This window comes from Melozone crissalis, unplaced genomic scaffold, assembly GCF_028551555.1.
Source record: "Melozone crissalis strain CALT ecotype California unplaced genomic scaffold, PUWL_Pcris_2 ptg000018l_1, whole genome shotgun sequence".
In the NCBI taxonomy this organism is placed as follows: Eukaryota; Metazoa; Chordata; class Aves; order Passeriformes; family Passerellidae; genus Melozone; species Melozone crissalis.
In genome coordinates this window covers 11,309,411-11,326,501 of record NW_026535796.1, presented here as the reverse complement: position 1 = coordinate 11,326,501, position 17,091 = coordinate 11,309,411, and the positions used below count along the sequence as shown (strand labels likewise).

Sequence of the window (17,091 nt, the reverse complement as noted above, 5' to 3'; positions counted from 1 at the left end):
ACTAGAGCATAAGTGAATGTTGGTTCAATGAATCATTTGTTTTATTCTGTCTTTTCCTTGAAAAATTTTAATGTGCTGTTCATGTTCTTCCCAGGCCCCTAAGTGCTAAGTGGGGCTTACAGGGGTAAATGATGCCTAACTCATTCCTCCTGCCCATCCTCCCATTACCTTGAATCACCCCACACAATGTAGAACACAAAGGGCTGGAAGTTGCAGAGGTCAAGGTCACTATGTCTTTGTCATCAAAGAACTACTCCAACCTGAAGGGTATCTCTGGCAAGTGGTTATTACATGGTTCCTGCTGCTTTTGTGCAGCTCAGTGGGAATAAAGGGGGCTTTTTCCAGAGTCAGGAATCATGCTCCTAGAGTCTGATTCCTCCTTCTACTCTCATACCAAAATGAATTAAATAGATACTTAGATTTCTTGGATGGTAATGGGAAAGGAAGTGGACAGTGACTGAAGAAATATGGACTTTATCTCAGCAGAGTTCTGCATTTGGATTTTGACACTAGCATTGATTATGGAAAATTAACGCATTTCAGCTATCCACCTTTACCTCAACTAAGCTCTCTTAGTCTGTATCTGTGGTCTACTGACCTATATGCTTTTCCTTCTGGCTTCACAGCCCTTCCCCACACTTGCCATTAGCCCTGTACTGTGGCCTGAACGGGAACTCAGTATAAACATTACCAGGAGAATCTGTTGTATTTGAGTGTTGATATTTCACTGTATTCAATTTCAGATCATCCTCATATTTCAAATGTCATATTCTCACGGTTAAGTTTATCTACTGGATATTCTCCTAGCTTTGTACCTATTTGGACAGAGATCAGGAGGGAAGATGTGCTGTGATTAAAAGGAAAAGCAGCAGCAGTCCATGCCTTCCATCACCAGTGCCACAAAGTCTGTTGGTTCTGTATTCCAGCCAAAATGGCAGGGCTTCAAGAATTACCTTCCAGTAGTGCCCTGCCTCCAGTGCGACTGACAATGGAATTAATGGGACACGGACAGTGGCAAAGGGGTAACACGAACTCATGTTTCATGTCCTGCACAATGCTCATGCACGCTGGTGCAACTTTTCTTTAGAGCAAGGGCAGCAGCAAATCTTCATCTGGCAGACGCTGTCACCTGTGATTCTGCAAAGCACCTTGTGCCTGTGCAGGGCAGCAGCAGTGGGCCAGCTTTGGGACACTCCACTTTGGCAACAGCACAAAGTCTGGCAAAGCTGTGAGCAAGACTGTTCCCAAGGCCCAGCTTGGTGCCTGCCAACCAAAAGGCATTCATATTCATATTCCCCAGTGGGTACATGGGCAGGCTTGACCTGAGGCCTTGCAAGAAGGGGCAAAACTATGTCCACCTTAAACTGTATCTGTGCCCACTTAACTACTGGCAATCACTCTGCTGTTTTCCCAAAGGGAATGGAGCAGCTGGAAGCATGGGAATGCCCGTTACCCAGGTTTGATTTTCTGGGAGTAAGTGAGAAGCTTCCTCTCTTGTCAGGAGCAGTTCCCCCATGGCACAGATGAGGAAAAGAAATGCAAGGTCAGTTTGTGTCAACAAGGCAAGTAAATTTCAGAAGGGACTCTAAAATCACCGAAATCAGAATATCCTTGTAGGGTGTCCTGCAAGGGGCTGCAGAGCTCATGATTGAACTCACTGGACTTTTTATAGGTATGTGGTAGGGTATTAATGTACTTTGAGAGCACCAGGGGACTCTTTTGCAGCAGCAAAAGTAATCTAGGTGGTGAAGGAATGAACTGTCATCTACATTATGACAGGACTTGGACACTGCTCCCTTATGATGTTTGGAGAATCCACCACTTCTGTGTGCATAAAGAATAAATTAAATCCCATTTGTGCAGTTGAGGTGAGAATTTTTACACTTTTGGTTTTGTTTCTGGTCTACTGAAGCAGTAAATCTGGCCTTTTTTTGTAAAATATTTTGAGTACACTTCTTAAGGGACAGTGCCCTCTGACAAAAGATTTTTCTCTAAATAAACCATACATTATGCTTGACCTGATAATACTTTTTGCTCTGTTTAGAAGTCACCATTAAAGCTGGTAGAGGCAACAAACACATTTGCTTGTGCTGGGGGATTCTGCTGATGTGCAAGACAGAGAAAAACTCTGAAAGAGGTCAGTGCTTGCTCGCAACTAATCAGATGTCATAAAAAACCAAAAAAACAACAAAAAACCCCCACCTATTGCTGCCAAAGAAATAACAACTGTAGGAGGAGGGTGAGGGGACCTATTTTCAAAGGAAGAAATTTGAAACAGACAGCTCTCTGTCCCCATAAAGCAGTAAAGAACTGGATACCTGTCTTGTCTGAGAGAGAGGAGGTTTCTGGGTGCTAATAATGAATGACTGAAAGAAAATTTAATGAAGCTCCACCTTTCAGGGACCCTGCCATCAGTGTTTTGTTCTCATGCCAAACTCCTGGACTATAAAAATCTGCCTATAAGCCAAGAAAAAACACTTCCCTGAAAGGATTTTCAAGTTACAACTTCATGGCAAGATGGAAATAAAAAAAGGGAGATCATTTTGGATCTTCTGCCTAATTTGGAGTTTTTGCAAGGCCAAAGAACCAGTTCAGATAGGTAAGAAAATAACCTAATTCTTTCATTACTTGCTCTCATATAGCTCTCCATAGGTGAGAAATAGAGTTGACAAATGAAAATTTGTCACATATTCATATGAGATGTAGACATGCCAGATACTGTTAAACACGGTACCTTTTCATCCTTATTGTCAACCATTTAAGTATGTCTTTTTTTCTTTCATTACTAGGTAGTGTTTTATGTTTTATGCTCTAAGTGACTATTCTTATAGAGGAGACCCTCTGCGCCAAAAAAACAAACCAAACCAAACAAAAAAAAATGGTGACACCCTTTTCAACACATTTCACACATATTCTTCCAAAAAGAAGTACTTACCATATCACCAGCTAGGCTTGATTGACTAGTATGAAATGGTGCATTAGCAGGAATCACATTTTTTGTGCTCTGGTGCACTCCTGGTTTGATTTTTAATCTCTTACACTTTCCCCAACTGCTTAATACACAATTGATGTACCAGTTATTGCTGCCTTAGTAATTCCAGCAATTTCATTTCCAGGATACCCAAACTTTCTCACCTGCCCTCATGACTGCATAGGAAAGTGCTAAATTGCCCTACTCCAGTGCTGCAACCACCTATGACAGTAGCAGTCCCTTTAAAAAGCTATTTCTGCAAGGACTTACAGGGCACTTGAGTTTGGGCTGCACATTTATTACACAAGGATCTGAATTTCTCAGTTCTTCCCTGGTGATTCTTAGGCAGGAATATTTAATAAAATTTTAGAGTTCACTGAGTAAATGAGTAACTTTTTGATTTGATCTGTGGTGGATATCTGTGTTGATAGTCCTAAACATGCTACCTGAAGAGCACAAAGAAATTTGCCTGTTTCATTTGTCATTCTTTCAGAAGAAATCCTGAAAAAAATTTGCCTGTTTCATTTGTCATTCTTTCAGAAGAAATCCTGAAAGTATTTTGTAGTGGGCATACATAATTTAATTCAAGGTGATTAATTAGTTTTCTTTGTGAAAACGGCTCAGTGGTGTGAAAACTGCTTTCTGAAGTAATGTCTTATATGCACTTAGACTATGTACCTATACCTTTGACAGAGGTAAAGCTTAGAGGGCCAAAACATGAGTTCTGGTCGAGAAGGAAAACCAAGTATCTCTTAGCCAACAGCTGAAGCTGGTAGAAGCCTCAACCACTGAGATCAATCAGCAGCTGCCACTTTGCTGTAAATTCATGCCACCTGTGGTATCTCCTGGAAAGCACTCAACACAAAATCTTGCCTGAGTTAAATGAGATTTAGACATCCAGAATGGGATTCTTTCACTTCACTTTAGATATCTACAGTGAAAATTTGTCTACAGCATGAATATAGACACAGCCTTTTTAGACAATGGAGAGATGCATGTGGTTTACAGCATCTTCTTGCTAGGCACATATGTAAGATGAGAAAGCTGAACCTCTTCTGCTTTTCACTGTTAACTTCAAAGGAGACTAGGCTAATCTGCTCACATTGCAGGTGTCTCTGTACTTCAAAAGTAATGGACTTCAAAAGTTCAGTGAGATGAAACTACTTCCCAAAGGCTAGTATTTTCCAGGAGTTATCAATTTTGCCTTTGAAAATCTGCCCCTTTAATGTTTTTCAGCAAAAAAAAGGGGGTGAATTTCTAAGCTCCCCTACTATGATTTTTCTTTAGTCCAGGTCTCTACTGTCAGTAGGAGTGAATGTGTCACCTGGGGCAACTTCCACTTCCATACGTTTGACCATGTAAAGTTTACTTTTCCTGGAACCTGCACATATGTCTTCGCTTCGCACTGCAATGACAGCTACCAGGACTTTAACATTCAGATCAGGCGCAGTGCCAAGAACAGCTTCCTGATCTACTTCACTGTCACCATTGATGGAGTGGTCCTGGAGGTGAAGGAGACGGGAATCACGGTGAACGGGAAGAAGTGAGTAAAGACTGCAATGTTGTTTTGAGGTGCATTTTTATTGCCACGTGTTAGGTGGTCTGACTGGAAAGCAGTGGCTGTGTATGAGATGTATAGCTTTACGAACACGGTATTGTGAAGAGTCGTCCCCATGGTGTTTGAGAAAGCAAGAGGCATTTAAACTAAACTACAGGTCCCAGGGACCAACACCAACAAGTAGAGAGCAATGTGTATATTACAGAAACAGAAGGTGCTTTAAGGTTTCCTTAACGTTGCTTTGATTTGAGAGGGAGGGATGAAGGAAAGTACATTAACCCAAACACTTTATTTATATAAGTTTAGATCTGTAGAAGCTTGGTGGTTGTTCTTTTTTCTCAAAACATTATTTCTGTGGTAATAACCCTACTGTTTTATGTTGCTGTTCAGGAACAGATGGTTCTTTTAGGGACAGTTGTCCATTTCCAGATAGATTAGTCTAGAAAATTGCTCAGCTTTGCAGATCACAACTTGGTCAGGGATCTTCTTATAAGAAAAGGCAGAATTTTTAGAAGTCAAAATCCACACCTTTAATTCCAATTAACCACAAACTGCAAAGAGAAGGATAAAAAATATTCCCTAAGTAAAAATCATATGCAACAGTAGCTGAAAGTTAGGCACAATATTAGGGACAGTTCCCATGAGAAGTGCAGAGTCCTGATCCTAGCAAAGAATTATGAAGGGCCTAGGCAACCTTTGACTCTGGGAAAACCCCTCACAATTTTGTTGAAGAGAAAATTGCCAGCATATGGGCTGTCTTGACAGCCTTCTAGAAACAACCAAATATAGAATAGCACCACTCTGTTGTAATTATAGCACCGAAGCCCATATGTGTCTCCTAAATCAAAGGGGCAAGAAATCTCCTATCTTCTATCCATTTTCTGAATTTCTAAGTTTTTAGACTGTTGCAAAATGAACGGTAATTGTCTTGGTAAGATGGAAAAGTAATGTAGGTCTGAGTTGCATGAGTGCATGAGTAACAGAACAGAGTTCTTTGTGAATCCCAAATATCAAGGGGGTCCTGGAAGGATGATGATAACCTGTAGCGTCCTCATGTGGAGGGTCATTTTCCCAATATTGTCATCTTGCGCTTTATAAACTTTATAAGGTAGAACCTTTTATAAGGGTTAGGTCCTTGGGTTTGGCTGCTTTCTATCAGTTGAGTGGCTGATCTACATCAGCCACATTAATACAAGACCAAAATGCATTATGTTATGGATTAAGGTTGGTAAAAGGACACAGTGGACAATGTAATACATTGTGTGGATGAAGTCTGACCTTGCAAAGAGTGTTCCCATGTCTTAGTTAGTTCCTTTTAACTCTAGTTTTCCTTCCTATGTATCTGTAAGGATTTCATCAGTCTTTTTTTCACTGCCATCTGTTTTTTCCCCTCAAATTTCCAGGATTGCCGTGCCTTTCAGCTTGAAGAGCATTCTGATTGAGGACACCTGTACTTACTTCCAAGTCACTTCCAAGCTGGGCCTGACACTCAAGTGGAACTGGGCTGACACTCTCCTAGTATGAACAGTCAGTTAGTTGTTTTCCTCCTGGTGAACCTCATCAGTAATGAAAAGCAGGGCTGGATGCAGGCACTGTGTTGATATATGAAATTATGGGTGGGAGCTATCACTCTGTCCATAAACTCATAGAAAAATACCAAACTGGACAATAGTTTCACAGGGCAGGGGCAGGCACAACCCTATGGTATTCCAGCTAATTTTTTGTGACAGAAGGGTTAATCCTGGATATATCACATCTGCAGTTAGCTTCTTGCTCCATGGGGCACTGGCAGCAACAGCCCTCCAGCTCTGCCTTGCTACTCTGTCTCATGCTCATATTGAGTGGGAAACTGATATGTGTGACCAGTTCAGACCTTGGCCTCTTTCATTCCAAAGCAATGCTATGTGGGAATTCTCCTCTAAACATCTACCCTGGAATATCCTCTTCCATACCAGTGCATTTACACTTTTGCGTGTGAATACTTATCCTTCACAATCCAGACTGAGATTAATGAAATGGAAGTTGTGTGTCAAGTTATGCCATTCAGAGAGATAGAGATAGGGTAAAAGGGGAATAGAGAGAAAAGATATCAGGAAGTAAAAAAGTGATATTGAAATTCTGATTTATTGAAGTTTTTGCTTTCCCCTTTCCCATGTACTAATTAATACCTAGAGTGTTAAAGGCATTATTTGGACATTACTGTAGAGTGGACACAACAGTAGGAAAAGCACTGCCTTTTTTGGGTGGACTTGAGTGGCACCAGTACTGTTCCCCAAGCATGTAGGAATGATTAGGTGCAATAGTTTTATCCAGCAAGGCAATAATGTGCTAACCTGGCTGGTTTTTTCCACTAAGTATGGGGAAAATAAGTAATGCTTGGCAGACCCACGCCTAGAAGTGCTATAAAATTTTCCATCACCCTATGGACTAGAAAACCCATTATCTATGGCTAAAAGTTAACCAAAGCTGCTTCTTTACAACATCCAGCATTAGAGCACAGTTATCAGACCTGTCCAGAGAGGAGCTGTGGTACCCTGCAAGAGGTACCAAATGTCTCTATATACAGTGTCTATATTGGGAGACACTGGTCCAGGGATTAATCCAGTATTCAACATGCTTCAGGTACACCTTTAATGGGTAGGAATGACAATTGCTGGAGGATTCTCTTCCCATTTGAATTCAGTCTGTCTGCAGATAAGTTTTATGAGAGATTTGTGCCAGAAAAGGAGGCATTCCTACAAACTAGGAATGAGCATTTCTGCCACTGCACTTTTCTGTTGTGAATCACTTTGCAACAAGTGCTGCTGATACAGGGAAAAGCCTTTCAACTCCGTGTCTCCTCTTTTGTAGCTGGACCTGGAAGAAACATATAAAGAGAAAATATGTGGTCTGTGTGGGAACTATGATGGCAATGAGAAGAATGATTTGATTTTGGAAGGTAGGTCACAAATACAGCATTTTTCATGCAGAACAGACCTCCTTATACATGACATGAAACTCGATATCTGTTTCCTCTGAGCAGGCTTTCAGATTTCCTGACAGGCATATGAACATTTGCATATGCAGGAGATGTATTTTAAGAGGTTCTGAGATATTTGGGGTTTTCTGCTCTTTTCATATTTGTAAGAGTCTCCAACCTCTTTCGCCAAAATTAATTACTTGGCTATCATGCAGCACCATTGCCAGGTTCCCCACTGACAATAACTTACTTTCAGGAAATGCAAGAGTGCATTTTCTGTTCTATTTTAATCTTTCTATTTGTGATTGTTTTTTACTCTATAATGAAATGAAAGCATCAGGGAAAACACAAAGTATCTTTGAAGAAACTGTGGTGCCATCCACTGACACCTTTAGATATTGCAAATAGCTGAGCCTCTGATCCTGCACCAGGTTGTATGGATGGAAAGAAACCTTCATCCTGGGATATTAGCTGCAAGACTGAATCCAAAGTTATAACAACATCCCTTTATGTAATACCTGTATGACTGTTGCACATGTGAACAGAAAGCTCTGTAAGATCAAACACACCCAAAACAAAGAGAAGTCTGGAAATTATCAGAAGCACCAGAAAGTTCAGGCTGACAGCAGGCCTTGATACAAGTGTGCCAGATTCCTGACTCTAGCCCAACAGAAGGTTATATCAGGCTGTCATCCTCCATAAGAGAGAGATGCTGGTTAAATTTGGGCATCTCATGAAGTGCATACTGCCTTTGAGCCCAAAGAGTAAGTGCATTTTTGTAGCCCATTAATTGACTTAAGGAATTGTGGGAAGTTACTGAAATGCATCTGGTTTGTTTTTTTTTGCAGGGTATAAAATGCATCCAAGACAGTTTGGGAACTTCCACAAAGTAGAGGATCCATCACAAAAGTGTGCTGATGTGAGCCCAGATGACCACACTGGAAAATATCCCAGGAGGAACAGATGCAGCACCTATGTAAGTCTGTGGGACTAAGAAGTACAAACCCTCTCAACCTACAGTGTTGAAGAGACTGTTGAAACAAATCTTAATTACAGAGCATGCACTAAACTGAATTTTTCAGAACTCTACAGATGAACTTGAGCAAAATTATGATCTTATAGCTGAAAGAATATCTTATTATGGTATTAAAGAAATAGCTATTGGGAAAATGCCCAGTTGAATGACAGCTTCCAGTCCAAGACAAAGGACTTTGTGGCAGAAAGTTAGACTGGAAAATCTTCTGAGATCACTTTCAACTTGAATTATTCTGTGACCTTGGAATTGTGTCATCAAAACTTGAAGTGTATAGTCAAAAACCTAAAAGGAGGTAAAATATCAAGTATTGCTTTTCTTCCCCCTCCCCCCCCTTTTTTTTAATAGAAAAAAGCATGCAAGAAACTTATGTCCCGTTTTGGAAACTGCCCCAGAGTGGTTGCCTTTGATGACTACATAGAGACCTGTGCTGAGGACATGTGCCACTGTGCAGTTAATTCTTCTCACTCTGATTTGGTTCCCAGCTGCATATGCAGCACTTTAAACCAGTACTCTCGAGATTGTGTCCTGAGGAAGGGAGACCCTGGGGAATGGAGAACCAAAGAACTCTGCTGTAAGTAGTGACTGCTCTGGAGATTTATTTCAGGTTAGACATTTACACAAGTATTCTGATCCCAGCAGAGCAAAGCTAGGAGCTCTGGTAACTGCCTTGAATCAATCTGTGAAAATACTTTGACACAAACATTGTTAATGGAAAAAATTCTGCAAATTTAACTTGATTTTTCTCCTTAAATTAGAACTATACCTTGATGCTGCCCACCTCCTTCTTACAACTACGTTTTCTCAAGTTCTTTTTTTTTAAATTTTACTCTGCATAGTTAACTCATAAAGAGCCTTATTTAAACATGGTGACAACTAGACACAAGTAGTTACTGAAAAGAGCAACATGTTCATACTTATCTTACCTTGTGTTTTCATTCTCAGTAGTCCAGTTACTGGGCAGGAAATCTCTTTAAATCCAGGGGGAAGGCTACAGGTAGTTCACCAAAAATGCTGGGGTGGATTGGGATAGCAAATCAATGCCAGAAGTACTGATGCTTCAGGCAAAAATAAACTGTTATCACTACCTAAATGATTCTGATGTTCTTTGCTTGTATTGTGACTTCAGGCAACCTTGAGCTAGTAAAGTAATGTGAAATAGCTCACATTTCCCAGCAGCACAGTTTTGTCCAAAAGATAAAGTGGCCATAAAACATTCCTTTAAAACATTAAACAAACACAACATATCGGCATAGAAGGTCTTGCAAACAAGATATAGAGAAAAGGAGGAAGAAGGGGTTGGGTAGTGACACAACAATTTGAGAGGTATTATAAATACATCATTAACGTACTCCATTTTGGTTTGGTCTTGCAGATCAGGAATGCCCAAACAACATGGAGTACATGGAATGTGGAAATTCCTGTGCTGACACGTGTGCGGATCCAGAAAGGAGCAAGATTTGCAAAGCCCCGTGTACAGATGGCTGTTTCTGTCCTCCTGGTAAGGCAGGTCGCTTCTGCCAATGATCACACACATCAAGGGAGAAAAAGGGAAGTTGTTCCCTTTCTTTACCATTTCACACAACAAATAAACTGCTTCTTCTAGCATAATTTACCAACTTCCTTCCTGGAAGAGCCAGATTTCTAAAGATATGAGATCCTGACACTGGAGAAGGGAGGCAAAAACTTCTAAGGACTAGACAGGGAAAAAATGGTGCAGATATGGAAAGAGAAGAGGTGCTCTCTAGACAGTAAGAAAGCAGGTGAAGGTGTCTCATGAGGTGCCTCCCTGCTGTGACACTAAATCTAGCCATAGCTTAAGCGACACAAAACATACGTGCATTTCCAGGTATGTGCCTGTGTAAATTTGCACATGAAATGGTCTAAGATGAGGCTCTGATTTCTGTTAGATTGACGGTTAGAAAGAGACGGAAACTGGCTCACACCCTTGCCATCTGGCACTTGATAATCCTGCTCACAGTGAAAGATTTTGTAACAGGAAATGTTCTTGAGTTTTGCAATGCTTTCATTTGAGTTCTAGTTAGAAATATTACCCATTCGTTAACATCTGAAAGGGCCTAGTGTGGTATTCTCCTTTAAAAGTGTCCCATTCATTTTATGAAATGCTGAATACTCCAGAGTTTTTTCCATACTCTAATCTTCCTTGATGGCATTTCACAGACTCACCGAAGGAATATTAACTAGCCATTGTGTCTGAACAGGAACCATCCTTGATGACCTCCGCAGCAAGAAGTGCATCCCCAGAGACAGCTGCCCCTGTACATTTCAAGGCAAAGTCTACTCATCTGGAGGAACTTACTCCACTCCCTGCCAGAACTGGTACTGTTGTGGTCATGATTGTACAAACAAGGCAGAAGTATTTATTTCAAAACATTGATGAGTGGCATTCTGTATTTCCTCCTTTTTTTTTTTTTTTAAGTATATTCCTGTCATTTCTCTTAAATAACAATTCAAAACCTTGCTCTGAATTTTCAGTGTAGGAAAACTTGGAGGTATTCCTCAACCACACATAGTTATTATCCACCTTCACTTGAAACTGCTTGTGAAAACTGAGCTCAAGGTTTCAGAATGTAGAAAAATGAGACTCTCTACTGATTAATTCAGAGACTTTGGCCACTAGAGTGAGGTGAGAAGTCACACCATGTTAAAAACTGGCACTTCCAACAACATCTGGATCTGTACAACACTGTTTAAAGAAGTCTCAGAAGTCCTGATCCCCTGGTCCTTGAGAATTATTTGATTTAGAAAAAAACCTGTCAGCTTGAACCCATCTCCATTCTCTACTGGTGAAAAGTGATAACATCTTAGGTATATTACTCTCAAAACAGTTTTATTTCTTACTCTGTATATGTTATTTGTATATGTCCTGTGACACAACATCATTTTCTAACCATCAGTCATAGTTTTGCTATAGGGAGGAATGAAATGTGGTATGGTGCATGGCCAAACATTCTGCAAGCCCCTTTGGATTATCCTGTATTTTGAGAAAATGCTCCTCAAATCCCGGAAATTTTGAGTAATTGAACTTAGTGGGCTTTGTGTGGCTTCCATCTTGCCACATTCTCCTTTAGTCCCTTCAAAGCCCAAGCCTATATGGCTGGACTGTTTTCTTCTTGTGTGCACAGGTGTGAGAACTGCTCATTATTTGAGGCCCTCCACAATTAGCTGCTGAAACATCCCATCAGTGACTTGCTGAAGAGTTGCATCAGCAGCACAAGACGTTGCCAGATCCTGCTTGAAGAGGTTCTTTCTTCTTTAAAAAGTCAAGTAAACAATTTAGTCCCAGAAAACCATCTCTTGCTTTCCCATCTCAGTGCAGTGCAGTCTCTGCGGGAGCCAGCCAAAAGCCCAGTGCAGTTAACTCTCTCACTGATAGGAATTCAACCCTCACACTTTAAGGGCCTAATATAAAGGCTTCCACTCACAGGGTTTGAATAAGAAGCCAAGATAATGACCTTAAAACACAAAGAGGCCACATCTGTGCAGATTAAAATGGTGTGTCACTTTGCTCCCTTGAAGCTGTGTTTATTCTAATGGCTGCTTTTTGGGTTTTGTACAGTACTTGCAAAGGAGGCCACTGGAGCTGTATCTCTCTGCCCTGCTCTGGAAGTTGCCACATAGATGGAGGATTCCATATAACAACATTCGATAATAAGAGGTTCAATTTTCATGGCAACTGTCATTATGTCTTAGCTAAGGTACGAGCAATTTCTCTTTTCATTCCTAAATCTCCTGGGTAGCATGAGGCTTAAAACTGTGCTGAAGCTTTATATGACTTAAGTTAATTAAATGGAACCAATCCAGCAAAGCACTTCAACACTGAGCAACATGCTCAGTCTTAAACCCCATAAATTTTTGAATTTGCAATGGATTGCAAGTCAGTTGCTGATGCTTAGCTTCAAAGCTTTGCAGCTTCAACATACTTGTACTATTTTTTTTAAATTAAATAATTTTCTTAATGGATGTATTAGTGTTGATTCAAGCATTTTTTGAAGCTTTCTTCATGTGTGACTGTCAAAAGAAAGTGGATGAACCAAAATTTCTTCAAAAAAATTGAATTATCTGTGAATGCCTGCAAATGAGATCCACACAAGTTGATAGCAAGGAAAAGGAGTACAAAGGAAAGTTAGTGAAATTATTGATTTTGGCAATAAATAGTTTGCAGTTAGATATCAAATACCCCAGTTCTTTCATTACTCCTTCTTAGCCTTTCAGTGACACGTTTTTCTGTTCAAGCTCCCAGCCTGTAACATGCTAACAACGTCTGCACATACCTTTCTCATGTTTTCTCAGAACACTGATGACACAGTTGTGGTGATTGGGGAGATCATTCAGTGTGGGACTTCAAGGACAATGACTTGCCTAAAGAATGTATTGGTCACACTAGGAAGAACTGTGAGTAACTGTCTTTAATTAGCAATACACAGGAGATCACTTCTGTTTTCCTTACATTGTTTGTATGGTGTCTGGACACTGAGTTACACTGATCCCAGAGGTGATGAGGTTTTGAAGACACCACTTCTCAGTGCTTACTAAAGCTTGTCAGGTTGCTTTTGTCTGTCTCACATCATATGCATTCACTACTGTGGCCTTTTTTCCTTTTCCCTGCAGACTATAAAAATATGTTCCTGTGGAAATATCTACATGAACAATTTCATTGTGAAGCTTCCTGTAAGAAAAGGTAAATCCCTTTCTTCACATCTTCCACAGAATAGCCTACATCTTTTGCAGATGGATTCCTGCTCCTTTCTCTGAAAAGAACATGATCGTACTCACTGTTAGGTGGATACTAGGTCTGGGATTCCCTGGGAATCTCTGTGTTACTGCATGCACTGGCAACTGGAAGCTCCTGTTTACTCAGCTTTGTAAAGATTTGCAAGAGCATACAACATGTTTTCCTTTTTCTCTTTCTTCTTTAGATGGCATCACCATCTTCAGACAATCTACATTTTTCATCAAAATCTTGAGCTCAGTTGGAGTGCAGATCAGAGTGCAAATGAAACCTGTAATGCAGCTCTCCATAACAGTTGATCATTCCTTTCAGAATCGCACATCTGGTAGGACACACAAGGCTAAACCCTTCAATGTGCTGGAGAAAATCTCTGTGATGTTTAGTGTGTGCAAATCTTATAGACTCCATCTGTTTAAACAGGCCTTCATCAGAGCCTTGTGAAGTGCAGACTATGTTCTTGGTTTTGCCACTAATCTCCTGTTTACACCATTTTAGATTTTTGTGCTTCTGTTTCCAGTCTGTGTAATGGGATTACATTCTGTCTCTCTGACCCATTTTGTTTTTCTTCTGCCATTTCCTTTATTTATAAGCCTTTGGGGAAAATACTCTCTGTCTGCCAGTGTTTACTGAAGCATCCTTGTGCTATCACTAAGTGCCTCTGTAATGCAGAAAAATAATAAATACACTCTAAACACAGGGTCCTATCAGATTTGTGGGAACATCAGGATGTCTCTGAGGGAAAATGGATTTGTTTCAGGCGAGGTCCATTACAGAGCTAAGAGTGTTCATCTAGAAGCCATTCCTTTTTCATGCATCTAGTGATTTCTTCTTTTCTTTTGCCTTTTTTTTGCCTCCCACGCAAGGTCTTTGTGGCAATTTCAATAACATCCAGACAGATGACTTCAGAACAGTCACTGGAGCTGTGGAAGATTCAGCTTCTGCTTTTGGTAACTCATGGAAAACTAGAGCCAGCTGTTTTGATGTTGAGGACAGCTTTGAAGATCCTTGTTCAAACAGTGTGGATAAAGGTACCAGGCTTTTCATCCCTGGCTTATCAGCGCGAAATAATTTTCACATGATGGATAATCAAAAAAGCTTTAGAAATCTCATAAACATCAAAACCCTCTACCTTTGAGGCTATAACTACAGAAAAAATATTGTGTTTTGAAGGTCTTTAAGAGGATAGCTTTTCTTTCAAAACAAAAACACAGCACTACTGGTGAAAGAGCCAACACATTCGCTGATGACTTGAAAAGCACCTACAGCATAAATGACAGCAATTTAGGCTTAAGGCAGAGCACCACTGGTTGCCAACATTTGGGAAGTTCTTCATCCAGTCTAGGTTGTTACAGCTGTCCTGAAGTCCAGAGAAGGAAGTTGTGAACAGTGCTGAGTTAAGCAAGCATTGCACTGTACTAGCTGTCCTGTCTGATTTTTCACTCTGACTGGGTTGGATATATGTGTTATTTGGACTGACCTCTCCTAAGTACTCCCACATGTAATTAAAGCTGCAGCTCACAGCCACACAACTCACTGATTATTACATGCTTTTGCTTGACTATAAGTAATTATCTGGCTGTAAAGAATTAAGAAAGTTTGATGAAAAACAGTGAAAATGGGGAGGTTCTGTGTATGTTCTGCAAATCCAGCTGCAGTAATAATGTTAATACTTAGAAGGGGAAACCTCTCTTTTAGGAAAATGGCTGGTCATCCATCCAACTATGCTTATCCCTTTGATAAGTTAATGACCTGTATTTCCATCCAGCATTGTCTAAATACTTCAGGACATTCTAGTTCAATGTGATACCTGATAAGAATATTGAGTCAGACAGTAATGTGGTTTAAGTGACTATGGACAATGATATTTTTTCCCACTTCAGAAAAATTTGCCCAGCACTGGTGTGCTCTTCTGTCCAATACAAGCAGTGTGTTTGCTGCCTGCCATTCTGTTGTAGACCCTTCTGTGTACATCAAGGTAAGGTACTGCTCCAAATGGGTGGTTTAATCTAGTCCAGAGACTGGCCTAGGGGAGTGAAATAGGTTACAGTAGTGACTGGTCACAAAGAAGTGCACTGATGCTAATTAAAAAAATTAAAGAATAAGAGTTTGTGCAAGATGGGCCTTTTTGGCTACAGCCCCATAAATACTTGATAGGCATGACTGGCTTCTGTTGCGTGATCCAGAAACAAAATAAAAAAATCAGTTCAAGATTTCAAAGTTTCAAAGAGTTCACTCTTTGACTAGCAGAATCAGTGTTTTTGAGTGGAACTGAATTGAGAGTTTTACCAGCCCCATGGATTTCCTCTGACTTGGTTCAAAATTCACATCAAGGGAGAGAATATGAATTTACATTGTTTATATCTCTTTTACTACCTTTGAATCTTGTTAGTCTCCTTGTGTTTTGAATGCATGAAGCTGCCCATATGTTCTCTTGGTGTAAAGCTCTATAATGCCGCCGAGAAAGCTGTCTGAGCTACAGAGTTGCCACATTTATGTAGATTGTAAAGAAGTTCCTGCAAAACCACAGAAAGTTCATGCAGGGTGTGGGTGTGTGTGTATGTGTGTAAAACAACTTACTGAGAAAAACCTGACCCTGAAATTTTGCCTAGAATGTAACGTCTTCAAGTATCTTTACAAATATGGCTTACGTTTTACCTATCCCAGAAGAAAATATATATACTTCAGAATTAATGTAAGCTATAAATAAAACAGGATTTCGCAATTTTCAGTTAAGAAGAAGTAATAACTAGCTTCTTACAGATATGTCTGTTACTCCTACTGATATCATCAGATTTTAAATCATGATTCGTGAAAGCTTTTCCACAACATCAGTAATGGCAGGATAAGTCACTGTCTATCCAGTGTGATCCTACTGCTCTCTGACTAGCTGTATTTGTGTTCTTTTGTACAGCCCACACTGTTAAAAGAACTCAAGCTTTAAACTCCAGCTAGACTTACATAACTAGTTCTTAAAATGTCATTACATATGACTGACTCTCTATAAGCCATCTTCTGTCATGCACCTGTCATGTCATCGGGTGCATCTCAGCTGCTTACCAGATAGGTACACAAAGTGCCAGTCATCACTGTGCAATATTTTCAGATGATATATTTTGATAGGTCCTAGATTGTACATCCTCATAGGAGGCTAGTAAAGACATTTATTTAGGAACTCTACGTGCCTCTAACTTTTTTAATATTCATCTGTTAATGAGAATTAGACATAATTTCATTGCAGTTTCTGTAACTGATTTGCTATTTCTCAGGTTTGCATAGTATTTCATTAGTATACATTTTCTCTTAAAGATATTAAGTTTCATAGTAATAATACTTTTTAAAAAATATATTGGTTGACTGCTTTTTTAATTGCTACATGTTTTGCTGTTTCTTCTATGAGCTAGACATAATAATACCCATTATTGTCCTTTTCTGTCCTTTAGAAATGCATGTATGACACCTGTAATGCTGAGAAGAGTGAAGTTGCACTGTGCAGTGTGCTCTCTACTTACTCCAGAGACTGTGCTTCAGCAGGCGTGTCCCTGCAGGGCTGGAGGCAGGGTGTCTGTGGTATGTGAACTGAAATCCCTTGGGCAGGGATATGGGGGAACAGCCCCATTTGTGGCAGTCAGTGTCTTTTGTCTTTAGTCATCAAGTTAGAGAGCCTTTGAAAAACAGAATAAGTATTTATTCTATAAAATTCAGTGTGTGACTGCTTCATGCTCTTACAATGCATGTTCCTTTTGTAAATCTTAGGTGAATTCAATACTCAGATAAGCAAAATAGTATAAGGCATATTACTCAAATTAAACAGAAACAG

At 40.0% G+C, this 17,091-nt stretch overlaps 1 protein-coding gene across 1 annotated transcript in view; it reads left to right on the top strand.

The window, feature by feature from the left end:
* Positions 1-2,517: 2,517 nt before the first annotated feature.
* The window catches only part of LOC128936512 (mucin-5B), a 41,906-nt gene continuing 27,332 nt past the window's right edge, over positions 2,518-17,091 (top strand). Inside the window, exons 1-15 of the mRNA XM_054275503.1 lie at positions 2,518-2,599; positions 4,259-4,514; positions 5,933-6,047; positions 7,380-7,467; positions 8,337-8,464; positions 8,870-9,095; positions 9,897-10,022; positions 10,744-10,861; positions 12,102-12,240; positions 12,836-12,937; positions 13,154-13,223; positions 13,462-13,599; positions 14,138-14,302; positions 15,155-15,249; positions 16,715-16,841. Coding sequence (XP_054131478.1) covers positions 2,518-2,599; positions 4,259-4,514; positions 5,933-6,047; positions 7,380-7,467; positions 8,337-8,464; positions 8,870-9,095; positions 9,897-10,022; positions 10,744-10,861; positions 12,102-12,240; positions 12,836-12,937; positions 13,154-13,223; positions 13,462-13,599; positions 14,138-14,302; positions 15,155-15,249; positions 16,715-16,841 — 1,975 coding nt within the window. The remainder of the gene's footprint in view (positions 2,600-4,258; positions 4,515-5,932; positions 6,048-7,379; positions 7,468-8,336; positions 8,465-8,869; positions 9,096-9,896; positions 10,023-10,743; positions 10,862-12,101; positions 12,241-12,835; positions 12,938-13,153; positions 13,224-13,461; positions 13,600-14,137; positions 14,303-15,154; positions 15,250-16,714; positions 16,842-17,091) is intronic.